At 43.7% G+C, this 17,613-nt stretch overlaps 1 protein-coding gene across 1 annotated transcript in view; it reads left to right on the top strand.

Annotated features, from left to right (window-relative positions):
• Nucleotides 1–17,287, top strand: part of LOC146172641 (uncharacterized) — a 90,803-nt gene extending 73,516 nt beyond the window's left edge. Inside the window, exons 11-20 of the mRNA XM_084584320.1 lie at nt 615–701; nt 1,570–1,621; nt 2,039–2,151; nt 5,974–6,107; nt 7,319–7,372; nt 9,389–9,424; nt 12,077–12,106; nt 13,601–13,621; nt 15,273–15,353; nt 17,221–17,287. Of these exons, the coding sequence (XP_084440446.1) occupies nt 615–701; nt 1,570–1,621; nt 2,039–2,151; nt 5,974–6,107; nt 7,319–7,372; nt 9,389–9,424; nt 12,077–12,106; nt 13,601–13,621; nt 15,273–15,353; nt 17,221–17,287 (675 nt within the window). The remainder of the gene's footprint in view (nt 1–614; nt 702–1,569; nt 1,622–2,038; nt 2,152–5,973; nt 6,108–7,318; nt 7,373–9,388; nt 9,425–12,076; nt 12,107–13,600; nt 13,622–15,272; nt 15,354–17,220) is intronic.
• The last annotated feature ends 326 nt before the right edge of the window (nt 17,288–17,613 follow it).

The raw sequence follows: 17,613 nt of genomic DNA, 5'->3' as shown, positions 1-17,613 counted from the left end.
GTCTTCTGCCGATGCGGGTCCGTCAGTAAGGCCCCCATTCCTCCCAGGTTGAGAGCTTCGAGCCCGGCGGGGAAGGATCAGCAGGGCACTCCATCAGGATATGTGTTAGGGTAGCAATGTGTGGACGCACAAGCAAAAAGATGAGGTGAAGGCACCCGGGTGCATGCGAGATAGTAGGTGGGGAGGGTTCGGTTCTGCAGGTGTTTTAATGCTTGCAACTCGCTGAACCTCGCTAAAATGTTGGAATAGAGCTTCAGTTTGGATCACATATATTGTTTGCACCAGAAGGTATTGAAAATTGGCGTTGCAGACGCATAACTATGTCAATCCTTGTGTGCCATAGTTTGCGCGCGTCTTTTACTTTTGTAAATGCCTGGCCGCGTATTCAACTGATGTTGTTATGATTTTGTGATGGTATTTCTGGTAAAACGCAGCGGAGTCGGGCTTAATTTGTTTAAAAATGGTTATTGCAGATCGGTTTCTTATATTTCAAATAGGTAGTGCTCGATGCCTATGAAAATTTGGAGCAGAGTGGCATAGACAATGCGTTCTCAATGCGGCGCGGAACTTTATTTTGTGGGATGTGTAAGCTTTCTTTTATTCCTTTCCCGCAGAAGGTGTCCGAAGCCTGGCGGGAAGGTTTTGCGGCACTGGGAAGCGACGCTGCTTACAAGCAGGCAATAGAACGCGCCATGAACAAGGTTGGTTAGATACCCAGGCTCTCGGATGTCCCAACATTGCAAATATTGTAAAACGAACATACTGATTTGGCTTTCAATACAACCTGCTTACATTCGTGAAAAGTATCTTTTAAATCTACTGCCAGATGGCTTCGTCTTCCGGCTATTTCAATTCACCGATATATATCAACGTAACAGCGTTAAAGCCCCATTCTCTAGAAAATCCGGCACTGGCGTTGCCGACACCGGCGGTTTGAGCGAAAAATCCCTGGGCAGCACAATCCATTGGCCTAATATTGGTAGTGCTTTTCAAGTGTGCGACGTAATATAGGGTAAACTTAATACCAGCATAGTACCAACATTGGGCCGATTTTTTTTTCCGCCTGGGTCACGTGCATCACTCTATAAGGTGCTAGTTGGTAGAAGACCTCACCGTGGACTGACTGGTCGTCGGTTTCTGTGACGTCACGAGACCGTATGACGTAGTCGAGTTGGCAGGCGTTGTCAGCTCCGGCTCCAATTTCAAGATGGGAGGGTTAGATCGGAATCGAGATTTTCAAGCTCATTGGATGGCGAGTTAAAATCATTGCGCCTATACCCCTCATGCATGTTTTGTACGGATTTGTCAAAACAGCGATTTATATCTGACCGGTGGTCTCTCACATAATGCGTTGCCTTACGATCGCATAATAGGGGGTGTGTGTGGAATAAAAGATGCACAAATTGAAAGATAGCGATAAGCTAGTAACTATAAAATAATGATTTTGTAGCGAAGTGCATTGCACAAACGGGTATCTGCAGTGGGAGCTTGCAAACAGCAGTCGTTGACGCGGCCGCTATGAATTTCTTAATGGCGGAGCTTAAGCATGCACCTTATTTTTTTTTTCAGGAATATCTGGAGTCATTGCATCAACATAGCGAAGTACATGTGAGCAAACTGGGTAACTTGACACATGATGTAAGTTTTCCTGATCTTATTGTGGTAGAGTCTGTAAACAAAACATGAAAACACTCTTACTGTGCAGCCAGAATGGGACGATGATGAGAAAGGAGGATGACGGAGGGGCGCCTCGTACTGGAACCTCGTAGGAGTAGTCAGCTAGCTTTCGACTCTCTTCTCCGACCGATAAAATGTCGCTCTTAACAGTATAAGGTGCCTGCAGATTCGTTAGAACGAGACACTACATATGCGAGAGGTTTCCTCAGGCGTCATTTCGCGCTGCATGACTCATTACTGCGTGAAAGTGATGCACATCAGAGACGACAAAAAAAAAGGGGGAGGGGGGCACGGCAGACATTTCTGGTACTTTTCATAAGTGAATATATGAGTACAGAGAGGTGGACCTCATTTGAACCAGACCTATATTTTGCTTTCGCACAGGTATTCGGCAGCCTTGGCGACTGCAAGCCCCTCCACGATTTCTACGAGAAGTTGTTAGATGCCTTCTGCAATGGTACCTTGCTGAGCATGGTAAGTCATTTGCCACAATCTTCGCGCTTCTTAGACAGCATTAAAACGAAGGACGTATGTTGTTACCTTGTACAACATACATGACATGGGGAGTGGCGGGACATAGCTGCGCATGGCCTTCAGCGCTCAACAAGTTGAAACATTTCCACAAAATAGAGCCGTGGTGAATTTATAACTTCTGGGCGTGGGTTGGCCACTTGCAACGTCAGTGCCATGGTATGGGACACACTGGCCTAATGCTTCTTACTGACTAATAAAGTGCCTGGTTAGGTGAGCGACAGATGATACCGTTTTATCAGAAACTGTGTTCTATTCAGAAGGAAAGAATTTTAGAGTTGTGTAGTAGCAGTAAGAATTCGTACCATGTGGGCCTCTGGCTGAGGCTCTCATAGTCGGTTTTGACGAGACGAGGGATCAAAGGAACCACCGCTTACAGCTAAAGCAACAAGGCCTATGGTTTATTGGTATCTGCGACGATAATGTGCTTCCGCTATTTGCCACAATTACATTGGAAGAAACGTTGAATTAATTTATTCAAAATTCCTTAGTTTCATAAACATTGAGAAAAGGGAAGGAACGATATAAATACTGATAAAATTTACAAAAACTCAACGTAAAATAAAGAAAAAGGTTATATATTGCAACAAATGAAGCCGAACGGCATGGATCCCGGTCATTTTATCTCCAAAGACACTATTTTATACAGTTTCAGACTCCCCCTCACCCTCGACAGCTGTGCTCTTCTACTTAGCATTTTCCTTTTTCCACCACATGGCTGGCTTTCCCTAGTAGCCACTTCCTTTTCCCCTTCCATCTGCACGCACGCTAAGCCATTTGGCCACATTTTACCCTATGGACACATAAACTGCGCGCATACCTCCTTTCACATCTCCCTTTCAACCTTATAATAGAAGAGACATCTGGGCGAGTTGGTATGGTGACATGATAGAAAAACAGCGCAACAGACGTGGACGTAGGTGAAGAACAGACAAGACGCGCCCGTCTTGTCTGTTCTTCACCTACGTCTACGTCTGTTGCGCTGTTTTTCAACCTTATCCTGTTCCGGTCATCGTTGTAGAGAAAGGTGGATTAGTTGCTCTCATACCATTGTCCTGTAGGCCGTGCAGTATTGACAAACCGGACGTAGAGTCCAGGACTCAGGTGCGCTCCGCACAGTATACGAGGCGCATTTGCAGGAGATGGAGGGCTGGATTGTCATTGTCGCCGCTACCCTGCTCTCGCGACATCTTGAAAAAAGTTTCAAGGCCAGCGCAGCAGGGAAATTTACTAAATAGGCTGACAGCTGTATCGGCAAACCTTCTGTAGCGATGAACCAAAAGAAAGGCCGCATGTATTGATGTAAATTTGCGCCATTTGCTCTTACTTGTCAGAGTCACGTGATGCATGTTTGGTCATTCTATCATGTGTAATTTCCACGCCTGCTTGTACGACGTTTGCGAGGAGTATAGAGCTCAGACTAAGTGACACTATCCGTCATGTGTGTGTACTATTTCCTGTTTTGTTTTCGTTTGCCCGGCCCCTCTGCGGTTTCATTTTCGCTGCTTGGCAGCTTCAGACGGAGAGCAGGAGCTTATTTTTTTTTTCGGTCATGGAACCTCCAATGCTCGCGCAGCAAAACTCTACGTCAGCCAAGTGTGGCTCTCCGAGAACAGCCCAATAGAAATAGCCGTTTTCTATTTTCATGGGGCCTTTATCACAGGGGCGCTGCTAATTATTCACCTATAATTTTTATGTTAGCACTTTAACCAACTGACATTACCAGAACTCTCAGGGGGAATTCCTGTAAAAGTAATTTTACAATAATGGTGAGCCTTACGAAAGTCGAGGCTAAGGACAGGACTTCAATGAAGGACAACGCAGAGAATACTGGAAAGGAAAATGGTAACTTCAAAAATAGGAAGCGCGTAGAGTGGGCATCAAACTAGAGTTAATGATATTCAAGTTGAAATTAAGAAGAAGGAATGGCCTAAGCAGGGCACTCTGTGAGAAAGATGGTAACAGATGGCTGCTAAAGGGCGACGAATTGGATTCAAAGGGAAGGAAAGCGTAGCAGAGGGAGGCAGAAAGTTAGGTGGGCGGTTGAGACTAGGACGTTTGCATGGATTGAGCAGCTAGCACAGGGCCGTACGTGTTAATCGGAATGATATAGAGAGGCCTTTGCCCTGTAGTGGGTGCAGTCCGGAGATGATTCTGGCTTACCCGTTGTCGGTGCTATTAACCCGAACCGCAGTGATGCCACCTAACTAAGGAACAACGTTTTATGTGAAGTTCATCTTGTAGGCGTGCTGTTCAAATAACATTGGCAGTGTAATGTGGAGAAGTTCATCTTGCAGGCGTGCTGTTCAAATAACATTGGCATGTTAGACTTACTGCTAACAGTATGCATATTGGTTAGCTGCCTGACAGCGTTAAATGGCAGGTTGTGCCAGTTGAATAAACACCAAACTATCAAGAAGGAAATATGCGGTAGGTGCTACTGCGAACGAACACATTAGCTTTAATCCGAAAGTAATACCGTAGAAGGGAATTCGTTGTTTGCGTACACGACGAAAATGTTGTAAAGTTGTAAATAAAATTTTTTGAATAGAGTGGCAGTTACTGGTCGGGACAAAAACCACGCCTACGTTCCCACGTATTCTGCCTGTTTACCTAAGCTATAGAGCGCAAGAAAAATCATATCCCTTTTTTTTAATACTTCATCTTCCGGTTTCTTCCTGAAGCAGGGGCAATATTTTAGCGGCATGTTTCTCGCTTATTGAGGCAAGCAGCCTGCCTCTCCTAAAGAATGATAGCAAACATCGTTGATTTAAGAACCGCCAATGAAGCCCCAGACGGGAGTGCCACTAATGTTATTGCGTCATACCATTAAAGGCTGAGCTTAAAGAGCCTATGAATAGCGTTTTACTAAAACTAGAAAACGCGCTCGAATAATGGGTGCCCCGTCAATCCTCTCTGCAACGGAAAAAAATTGCAATGCAGCTTCATTGGCAGACAACATATTGGTGATCAAAAATGATGCTGCTCCGATTCTCCTGCACTCATTGCACACCTCATTGCACGCAAGCACATATGACGAAACCAGGTCGCAACGGCGCCCCGCGAAGCCCCACCCTACCCGCGTCACTTGGAGCGTCTAGTGAGCGGGAGCACCCGGCAAGCTCCGGTGATGTGACCTGGGAGGGAGCACGTGAGGAGGCGTCATCCTAATCGATTGCTAGTGGCCGCCACGAGCATGTTTTAAGAATTATTTGTAAATTGTAGACTCCGTGCAAACCTTTTGACTCGAATAATCACTCAAACAATCTCTATGAATTTCTTGCGTTTGAATATTATCGCAATTGCTCTTCCATGCCCATTTAAGCGTTCCCCATAGTTTTTAGTTTGATAGCGGTGACGGCGTTTAATATCCAGTTATTTATTCTTATTCAGAACGTTCTGAGAGCAAATCTACACTTCAAATAAAGCTCCCAAGTCCGGTTTCTTATGGTTTGAATGACGTTACAACAAAAAAAAAAAATTGTAAACTTTAGGATCGTTTTTTTTTTTTTCATGCGCTGTTATTCTTCACTTTTGAGTACACTGTGCTGCAAAGCGTTAAGAGGCTTTATTAGGGGCCGTGCTTGTTGACAAAACGTTTACACCTTTCCTAGTCTCATTTACGAACCACAAAAATTTACGAACCACAGAATTTTCTGAGCATACGAATAATTCACGGTGCTTTCAGCGTATTTCAAATTAATTGCCACGCCTGGATTCCGTCAATATTTCTTTCTGCGCTGATTTCAAAAATGTGCCTTGCAGAACGGCGTCTGGTTCGCCCTTTGGCTGGTGTGTGGAATGTTCACCTCGCAAATAGCCGTCGGCCTGAAGCTTTCCAAGTACCTAATGAGGATGGACGACTACCTGTACGAAGGAGTCGAAGTCGAGGAATCCATGTGAGTAGAACGGGCGTGGAACTACATTGCTCGACAAATCTACAGTAGACGAAATGCCGAATATTTTTTTATGAGTCTTTCATGTACACATTAGGTTTCTTTCTGTAATGTTTCTCCTCCCGCCTTTTGCGCGAATTTCTGCTCATGCGTGAAGCGTTCTCTTGCGGCACATAATGGAAGCAATCACTACGACATTGCTCTGCGTTGAAAATGCAAGCAGGATATCGAAGGGAGAACTTCGGTTTTTTGGCTTCGAGAGGCACACGCTCGCGATCAGCACAAAGCGATGACAAAGATTGCAATATATATGATGATGTCTTTCACATAATTTCTTATCCTACTATAGTATGCTAATTAGTAGGTAAATTTGTAATAATGGAGGTAAAAATGAGGGTATGAATAAGCGAGTACCAAAGGATCCGCAAGTGGGAGCGACACCTACTTAAGTATAACCCCCCCCCCCCCACTTCCTTAACTTTCTTCGCTTCAGACAAATAATACCTTTTGTAATTTCAGGAGAGAGATGCGCTACGATGACGCAAATATGAAATTTTGTTTTGTTGTATCTTATGTAACGACTCAATTAGTTTTTCAACTCTGCCAATGAGATGACGCTACCGATTCGAAGAGCGTAATAAAAGCACCACAAATTTCCTTACGAAATCTGCACGTAATCACGACAGTAAATGAATCACAAGAAGCAGCAGATGTATGTAGTAGAACTCAATAAAAAATTTTATCAATTGTGCCGGTGCGACATCTGCGCAAAACATTGTCTCTTAAACTGAAGAGCCGTTCGAAAGCTGCACTATATGAATGTTTACACTGTCAGTACCGGGGTGATCAAAAGTATTCAGTTCGCAGGCTTTCTTGTGAATAGCATAGTCCGGAATTTCGCGATAACCTAAAATTTTCCTAGAGGGCAGGATAAGGATGACACCGGCCTCTGATGGCTTCGGTATTTTGACTGGCTTCCTAAATGCCGGGATATACAGGTGAACAGGTGAGAAGCAGTACCAGCAGGTAAATAACATTTTACCAACTCGGTACATGCAGCAGTGATTGCACCGGTCGATAACACCAACTGCACACGGATGCTAGAAATAATTGCCCTATTTGCATGCGGTCGATAAATATAGAGGCTATAGATGGGGTGGTATTCGTGTGTACAAGGGTCGCGGGAAAAAGGAATATTGTTTTTTATTTTCCAGAGAGAGCCCCGAAGACGACAAGTCAACAGGATTCAGCGTGAGTTACGCACCAAGGTAAGTGTGGAAGCGTGGTATGGTTTGGTGTGTATGGTTAATGCTCGAAAGCGACTGATGTTACGAGTAACGACATAGTTGGAGGTCTCCGGAAATTTCGAACACCTGGGGTTCTTTAATGTGCAATGACATCGCAGAGTATACGGGCACCTTGCGTTTCACCTCCATAGAAAAGTGACAGAAATACGGTTCCGCGTCCTTGGTATCAGTAGTCGAGCGCCCTATCCACTGAACCAGCGCGGCGGGGTTGTAAAAGCATGGGATATAAATGTCCGAAGGGAACTTCGCGTTGTGTTGCGTGTAGTAGATAAGCGAGCAAGTATTTCGAAAGTGTTACCTCTGGTATATAATAACTGACTACAGAACTCGCACTTTTGGAAGCCTTCACTTCCCCAGAGACACTGAAATGCGCTTAAATATGGCTTCTACTTCTCACATTGGCGAGTTCACAGTATGGATTTTGTATTTTCAACCAGTATAGGTTCTCTGGTACTGTAAACATATATTAAGGATCGTTTAATGGCTCATGCTGTCGTGGACAAAACGTGTCCAAATTTTGCGGTGGCTCTGATTGGCCGAGGCGGGATGGCGTCTAGAGGTCTCGACCAATCACAGAGCACCACCACTGTATGCGCGAATGCGTGCCTTATATGGCCATATGTAAATACATGACCAATTACTAATTAATGACTAAATAATTATTCAGTAATTACTTATTGATGACTAATTAGGTAATTCATCAACTGCCTTTACAGCATTTAAAGAAATGCTGTACCATCATCAAAAATTTTTATTTAGGCAGACGTAATTCAACTACCTACTTATTGATTAATTAAATATCAATAGCTAAACAAATAAAATAATTACTAATTAGTTCCAGTTGCGCAGCAGAATGCGGCACTTAGGCTTTCGCCTTTCACTGCTTTAGTCGCTAAAGTCCCTTGTCATTTTTTATATCGAATAATAAGGAGTCCATAGCTTTGGTTTACCTTGGACCATTAGCGTGTGCCGTTACTGTTAACGACCCCTTATCTATCATCCGGCTCTAGCTCCGCGTAGGTATTGCGCATACGGGCAGGACTGCCAGAAGGACTACACCGAGCAGCACCTGGAAAGTCGTAACCAAATGGTACAGGATACGGTAAAGCTACAATAGACCTCTGTTACCATTAGACTGCACGTGGTAATAGAGACTTAGATGGATGGCAAGTTCACGTTTTGTTTTATGTTCATTGAAGTGTGACGTAGACGTGAGAGAAAACAAATGCGGTTTGCAGGGAAGAAGGTTAATCTGGGCTACAGTGACTTCGTTAAAAAAAATATTCTCGCTATGTATACTTTCTTTGTGCAACATTACATAAATTCCAGCTGCAATTTTACTATTGCTCTATAAAGCCATAATGCGCTCCTACTAGGAAAACCTTCATCAACGAACAATGGTAAGGGCTTTATGTTAGCGATGTTGCGGTTAATGTGAACATACTTAGTGTACTGAGACAACTTCATCAAGGGAATCGCATTGCGGTCATTTTATTGTGTAAGCTGTAAAGTTGACCTTTTCAGCGGTGCTCAAGCGGAAGGGTCGCTTTGCTACTAAGCCGGAGGAGGCATGGCGTTTGGATCCCTGCCACATTTCTATGGCAGCGAAACGCAAGGTGCCGTTATACGGTTTGATGTCGGTGAAGGTTAAAGACCCCAAGATGGTTTAAATGCCTGGAGGTTTTCGCTACAGCGCGTTACTCATAGCTGATGGCGGTATGGTACGGTAAACCCCATGTACAATACGAATGGGTTTGCCAGGAATGTAATTCAACTCTCTGCGCGGTTTTCTCTCACAGTAGTCTTACCCGAACTTGAAAGTACATACCCTAAGAGATATTCAAGAAGAATCACCCGTCTGTGGCTCTGATTGGAGAGAAAACACACATTCTACCATTTCACTGTTTTAAGAACTTTCACGCTACCATAGCATAACGTAATTCTTGTTTATCTGATTATTTAACATTGCTTCTTCAGTGGCATAGCTGCACCCAGTGGCCAGTACAAGTGGAGGTGAGTTTCGATTGAACGTTCTTCCAAAATATATCTTAAGGCTCTTAATACGTATGCTATTTACGCACACTGCGTGGCTGCTGACTATTGTAGTTACTGTCCATGTTTTGTTGTCGTAAAAGCCACCCCTACTAATAGTCACTGCATTGTTTGTTACATAGCATAGGAACATAAATGTTGGCATTTATGACTCGAAAGGGATCGGTTTTACTTGTGGCTGAAAAATATTTGAAACGTACCTTGGTGCAGGGTTGCTCGGGTATGTGAAATTTTTAATTTGGCCACCTAACCTTTTATTTTCTTCACGAACACGGACAGCAAAAAGTTTTAAATGCAAATACACTATGCTGTACCATCATCAAAAATTTTTATTTAGGCAGACGTCGTAGTTTTTTCGCGCCGTCAGCTCCGAAAACAGAGCCCGATTCAAGCGCTCGGATAGGAGGGCTTGGGGATGGACGTCACAACGGTCTATCCGGGTGGCATGCTTACGCATCAATGAGGTACAGTGGGTATAGTCAGGCTGTTGATGATGAGGTACAAGATTGGTCAAGTCTAGGCTGTTGAAGACAAAACTCTAACTCAATGTGTCATAGTGTGTCTTACCATTGAACTTCTTTCGCATCGCTCATATCCTCTAGTAGGCGAACACTAATGAAGTTATTGAATTTATACGCAATGCGATTTTGACCCACACTGAATACCTGTTCCGGCATTTTCAGAAGTGGCGTTTACGCCTCCTTATGAAATAAAAATCGCAACTTTGCATTGAAGTGTACTTAACTCATAACGCTGGCTGTCGCACTGGAAATACTTGCTTTAAAGCAACAGTATCAAAGTAATTTAAATACGTCTATCCTGTAACCTTACTGTCAAGAGCTGATGAACCCTATTCTTGGCAATCCCTCCACTGTATGGCTGCAATAAACTGCATCACATGACGTTCTATATAAAAATAATTGAAATCGAAAGCAATTGATCTATTGAGAAAAATAGCTGTGCGTGTTGGCATATAAAAACAGACACAAACGAAGGAGACACGAACACCTGCTTGTATGTGATATGCTACGTCTGTGGTGAGCGTTGTGGCAGGGAAAAATAACGTGATATCTCTGAGGCCCTTCAAATTCACAAGGCTGGCTACATGTGTGCCACGAACTCTTCCCTCGCGTTGGCACTAAAGAATTATCTGCGCAATCGCATGCCGCTCAGGAGGACGGAGGGCGTCACGAGACCTGTTGTGAATGACGAGGAACCTGCGTGTGCTGAGTGAAAGCTTTACATCTTCATGCATGCGTCGAGTAAAACGTAGTGTGTCTGTTTTTCTATGCTACCAGAAAATGAGTCTCGCAAGCCGTTACCAACTGGCCCAACTTTAAGTTATAACGAAGTGTTGGCATAGGGTACGATGCGTTCACGGAGCGAGCCCTTTATTTCAGTTTTCATTTCACGAGCGCCCACATGCTTTCCACAATACTACAAAAATATTTGAGTGGGGTGAGTTTGAAAAAAAAAAAAGAACGGTACAACTTCCAAAAATAATTGAGGCGCGCTCTCACTGTGCTCAATTCTTACCGCATTTTAGGAGGCCTCGATATGATCCGTGAGTACCAACCTTCATCATCTTCTTCCTGCTCACATTTCCAAGTTTTCAGATTTTGAACTGAAAAACTCTCTGAAGGGCTTGGCCTCGTTCCTCGAGTTTGGCAGCCAAATTTCAGCACAGGATGACAAGAGCTTACTATTCTATTTTTACTACAAAAGTAACGAAAATTGACGACAGCGCTATATTTCCAATAGACACCGGCAGATATTCAATGCTTTACCGTGCGATGTAATCTGGCACAATTTAAAGAAATGCAAAACATAAAAGTTGAATGTTTTTTGCTACTGCATGACTAGCTTCACCACCCACGCTATCTCTGTGCAGCGGTGTTAGTAGTTGGGGGTTCACTTCACGTGGCGGAGGTCTTGCTCGGATTTCATGCAGGCACATGCATACTTGTATACATGCATACTGGCTTAATAGTAGTCATCTGGCGATGCAGTAAAATAAATGAGATAATTGTGAAAACGTTCTGCCATGGACTCATCTGGAAAAATGATGGTCTGCTATTCTCAATACTAGTTTCTAAACTCTACGCAGGCGAGTACGCTGCACGTCATGGAGCTGAGTGTTCTCACTTCCTTAATCTGAAAAGGTAACAGGAAAAGTCTGGCCTGAACGGCAGGAATTGTTAGTGTCTCATTTGTATGAATGCCCTACCAAGCCCTGTCACCCGAATGTCTCATAAATACATCATCATTAAAAAATGGGTGCTTCATCTCAAGGATGCGGTAGTAAGACCTGCTGGTCTGTCATCTCATCTTAAGATGGCACCTGTGATCGTACTAGACACGTCATCGACCCTTTCGAGCCTCTCCGTGAAGAATTGTCTTGACAATGTATTGCGCGCTCTTCTACATGGTGCGTACATTTGCTCTTTTCAGTGAGGGAAAATTTCAGTAAGTATTGCTATTTATACTGGAATTCAGTCTTAAGCCGACAAAAAGCCGCAATTTCTTGCCGTGGTAATATAAGCCAATTACTAGATGTCTATACCTTAGCAGACACTTCCATGTTACTAAAAATTTTCTTGTGGTCGTTTCCAGGAAATTTGAAAACAACCCATATCACATGCCGTAAGTCGCTTTTATTGATATCTGGAGCTAGCCTGCAATCAACGTGAATAAAATGTGAGGAACTGTGTAGATTGCAGGGCTGAGTATAACTTTGCTTTACTAACATTCATTAAGGATTGACCAAGTTGCCGCTGGAGCTGAGTGGTACCAGCGTACGAGTATCAAGTGCGAATTCGGTGGTATGACGGATCTGAGCCCACCAGGTGGCCGCGTTTTGATACGGATTAAATAGATTGCCTGCATATCTAGGTTTCCGGGCTTGTTGAAGAACTACACTAGTCGAAATTAGTGCAGAATTCAATGGTGCGCGTTTTTTTTTTTACTCAGATAAGTACCGCTCACCAACGAAGAGACCAAATTGCATCGCATTAATTTACTCAAGTCAGTAATATCCCAGAATATGCTTTTATAATTGTTCGTAATGCGCCAGTCAGGTTGTGAGCAGGCCTGTTCCGCTGAGAGCTTACTCCACGCCTTCCCCAGATTGCGAGGACACACATTGCGGTGAAATAATAATAATAATAATAATAATAATAATAATAATAATAATAATAATAATAATAATAATAATAATAATAATAATAATAATAATAATAATTGGTTCAGAGGAAGGGAAAGACGCAGTATTTGTCACACTTGCTCTGTGAACACCTGAACCGTGCCGTAAGGGAAGGGAGGAAGGTGGGATTGAAAGTGGAAAGAGAGAAAGGGGAGCCGTAGTGGAGGGCTACGTAGTAATTTTGACCACCTGGGGAACTTTAACGTGCGCTAACATCGCACAGCACACGGACGCCACTTCGTTTCACTTACATCGAAACGAAGCCGCCGTGGTCGGGTTCGAACCCGGGAGCTCCGGCACAGTAGTCGGGCGTTTTACAACTGCACCACCCCGGCGGGGCATGGTGAAATTGCTATTAGGGAAAACTAGTGGTTGTTTTCATCATTTTGAGCTGTTGGTTGCATTAAATTTCTTGGTGTGCTCTGACACAGACATAACAATCCCACTTTCGAAATTCCTAGTAGAACTATTTTAGTAAGAAATAATAGCAAATCGACACCTAAACTTGTTTCGTGGCGAGAATCGACGTTCCAGGTGATGAATCGATGACGTCATATACACTATTAGAAAAGCACTCGCACGCAAGTTGGATTAGGGGGATCGTATGAACTGAGACCACTGAAATGGAGCACTTTAAAACCGAGTTGTGCACGAATGAATTATCGTATGGCGACGCAGTTTGGTAGAATGCGTCAGGGCAAAGAGAACCTGCATTAAACGGTTTACCGGAATGTGCGAATGATGGAAAATATCAGGAGTTGCCTTTTAAATTAATCAAGCTGTACAAATTGGACCCTCCGTTCAAACTGACGCGACCGATTGTGCGTAGCTAAATGGCCAGCAGCGGGCCTTTAACGTAGTTCTTATTCTATTTACGCAATATTTTTCTTTGCCTTGCGTTTTTGATACTGAAAATCCACCATTTTTCTCGCTAGCGAGCTTGAAGGCTCCGCCATGTAAGTACAGACAGCGAAAGTTTTTTTTTTATAAATCCCCACATAGTGCTTGACACGCAGGCTGCGCTGCCACGCTGTTCAAAATAAGAGTCTAAACAGTAGCGGACTCTCGTTTCTTGCAATCAACGGAGCTGCTCAAAATGTCGCACATGGCAACTTGCATAAGCATAAAAAAGTATACTTCGACGGCCAACGCAGAGCGTCGAAAGGACTAAATAAACTTGGAAATAGAAGGAAAAAAAAAGACGGGTAGGTTAATCGACACAACAAGTTGGTTGTGGTTGTCTGTGCTGCCCTAGAAGAAATGGAGAAGAGAGATTAAGAAGGGGAAAAAAGAACCAGAGTACGAGAAGTCACTAGACGAAATATGCACTGCAATCTCACAGCCAGTCATGCAGGCCAAACACTTTTAGTGGGCTATATATAATGTATAGTACTATTATTCGTTGGGACGTACAAACTATTTTAAATAGCCTGTTTATATGGATAAGATGGCACACAAGCCGAAAAGAAAGCTGTTTCGCAAGCATTTGTCACGAAACGAGTATGACTATACGTTTGAGATAGCGGTAACGTGAATGTCAGGTATGGCTGGGGTAACTTTGGGTAGGAATTAAGATTCCCGCTTTTATGCCACTACACTCGCATTATAGCCACGCGGAAGGTATGGTGAATACGTGGCCGTGGTGGCAGGCATCAGTGACAGGCATCCTGGCCACGCAGCATGGAGCCTTGACATGAGTTCTCTTGTGGTGTCTGTTCCGCACAATGCTTTTGACGCCTGGCGTCCACAACGATGCAAACTGGAAATAAAGTGGAGAAGTTCCCGCAACCACTGTGAATGTGAAATGATTGCTAGAACAAGTAAATGTTTTGAGTTTCGCGGATCTCAAGTGAGACGCCAGCGTTCACTTCGTAGTGATCACATATTCTCATACGCACTTGACCATGTCCTTAGCGTTGCGTGTCAAGAATAATTTGAACCCCCATATATGCCTTATTTTCCTTCCTGCCTACCTTCTTTTAGGGCGGAAGCCTTTCTAGGCTAATAAGAAATGTTCCTATTCCTCCGATCTCCAGCCGAGCGCTCAAACCACTACGCCACGCAGACTAGTGAGAAACCGATCGTAATTCTCCTCGTCTAGCGTGAGGAAGACGGTAGTGATGACAATGACGTTGTAGTTTGCAATAATAATGCCAGTAGCGTTGATAATGACACTGCAGTTAGTGATATTAATAATGATGGCAGTAGTGACGACAATGACAGTACACTTAGTTGATAATGATGATGGTAGCGATAGTGATGAAAATGACAGTATAGGGATGACAATGATGATGCAGTTCGTGAAAATAATCCTTTAGAATGGCTTTCGCCATGCTCACGTTTAAGCAGACTTAGCGCAGTCCTGTAATTGTCTGTTCAGTTCGAACCACCTCAATTGAAACGGCGTGTACTAATCCTTTACAGTCGTTGTAACTGTGACAGGAGATGTGAGCAAAATTGTTCTGCATGTGCCCTAGTCGATGTTCAGCTTAGAAAACCTTGTCGGCTCGTGCAGCAGTAGTGCGCAGGTAAGAAATAAGATAGGCTTGTCACATTGCACTTCTAGAGTAAGCTTTTCAGTACATATCAGTGGCTTTCTCCTTGCAGAGTTAATTCTGGCGACGACAGCGAGTTAGACCTGAGGCGCTGGAATAAAGACAAGAAGAAGGAGTTTGTTATTGCGTCAATGTGAGTATCTTTGAGTTAATTTGAGTTCTTAGGGGTGGCAGGACAGGTTCAAATAATATACGCTCTTTAAAAGGGCATATAGGCGTAAGCGGTAAAGTATCAATATCTTAAAATGCACGTCTGAATACGAATCTAGTCCGAGCGGCTGCGACGTCTGTATATATACTGAAGCATAAATTTTCTTTTCAGCCTGAAACAAAACTATTCGTACAATCTGCGTTTATATTCAAGCTCTGAGGGTGTTGCTAGGATACGGGTTTCTGGCTCGATCGTGCCAGTACCGCCCCCATTCACGCAAAGGAAAGATCCCTGGTGTACAGCAAAACTTCTAGTATTTTATATCAATTCAGAACCTTGCACGATGCTTTGGGCCCAGTTTACTGGTCAAGAGCACAAAGGTCAACAAGTATCGCAGTATATAGAGGCTTGTCATGTCAAATGTCACATTGGTGGTGTACTGTAGAACCTGATGAAAGTCCCGCCTTTAACATGAGCATCGAGGGGTGAAATTTTGGAGATTAATCATAAATTAACCGAAGTAGCAGTGCGCTTCTACCGATGTAAATTATTTGGTTTGGTTTGTGCTGTTTAACCTCCCATAACAACTGAGGGTATGAGAAGCGCCATTGTGGAGGGCTACGGAAGTTTCTATAACCTGCGGTTCCTCAACGCGCACTGACATCCCGCAGCACATGACTTTCGCCTCCACCAAAATAGCGGCCGCCAAGTGCGGGATGCACTCCCATATCCTTGGGCACAGCAGTCGAATGCCCTAACCAATCTGTCTACCCAGCGGTGTTCCTGTAATTTGTGTTCTTAAATGCATTCATTTGCTGCTTTGGATAATTTGCTGTGTAATACCCACTGTGCTTCTTATTTATTCATTAGACCAACGCTGGCTGGGCAGTTGCAACACTCCTTTATTTGATGTCACGCCCTTAATGTGAATTGTTAGCTAAATTGTCACTTACAATGTCGTGCACGAGGATTTTTGGAATATTTAGAGTCTTTGTAGTTATCCGCACACTCATTCGACACTCAGTAATAAAAAAATTGCGAACCCGAAGCATATGTTCGTCACTATTGCTCGTTGATGGCAGTCTAGAGCAGGATTCATTACCCGACCTCGGCAGCCGCTTTTTGATGGAGGCTAAAAGAAAGGCGTCCGTGTGCTTTGCGATGTCAGTGAAAGTTAAAGAACCTCAGGTGGTCGAAATTTCCGGAGTCCTCCCCTACGGCGTCTCTCATAGCCTGAGTCGCTTTGGGACGTTAAACCCCACAAACCAAACCAAAAATGATCGATATCTTGGCGGTCCGCCTTAAACGCCTTCAACCATCTTGAAACATAATAATATGACAAATCAGAATTCCCGTAGGCTTGCTGAATCGTTTGGTATGTGTCAGCAAGACTGTCATTGAGTTTATCACAAAAATTGAACGCGTACCCTTCTTCTCGTACATCGGGACAAGAGTGGTTCACTATCAGTAGGTAGACAAACAACGATCCTAATGCTCCCAGAGCTTAGACTAGACTAGGCAATGATGACAAGTTTAACCCCCCTCTAAACTAATTAATCTTAGCGCGGTAGAACCGACATCAGCTCCTGAAAAAACAAAAATAATTGCATTACTTTCCGGACACATTCCCTGTAGAGCGAACAATGTTTTGGCCGTTCTGCTAAATGAACGAATAATTTATCAACAGAAGTGTATTCATACTTCGGGGGACTTGGAATTCTTCACTAGCTTATTGTTCAAGTTAACGTGCTGTCTCTTAATACGCTGTTGTAACCGTTCTAGAAGTCAGCAGTAGGCCTACCGATACATTCTCTGATTTGCTTGCTCTTTCTTCATGTGCTCTTTGCAGTGCCGCCGAAGTGGAGAAGGCGAAAGAGCTTCGCGCTCAAGCGCAGCAATCCCAACAGCACAAGTAGACAGCAATCAAGGCAGCCCAGCCTAATTTGATTTGATCTCTTTTTATTGTATATAGTCACTTCGTTGCGCCTTTTGTATTTCTAAGATTTAACGCGTTCTCGTCTCTACACTTACATTTCTGATGACTATTCAATTCTTTTTATTTGCTGCGCTGATATTTAGTCTGCCTGGGCTTAGTTTTCATTTCAATGTTTGGAAACCATGCCACTGCTGCATGCCGATCTTTCTCTCCCATTGAAATACCGACTTGTGCGGGATGTGTTATGTCCTATCGCTTCACCTTTGGTGCTGCGAACTGATGCGGCGGTGAACCTGCAAACACCCT

Source organism: Amblyomma maculatum, chromosome 11 (genome assembly GCF_055883805.1).
Source record: "Amblyomma maculatum isolate TAMU_Amacu chromosome 11, ASM5588380v1, whole genome shotgun sequence".
NCBI classification, from domain to species: Eukaryota; Metazoa; Arthropoda; class Arachnida; order Ixodida; family Ixodidae; genus Amblyomma; species Amblyomma maculatum.
This window is presented reverse-complemented; position numbering and strand designations above follow the sequence as displayed.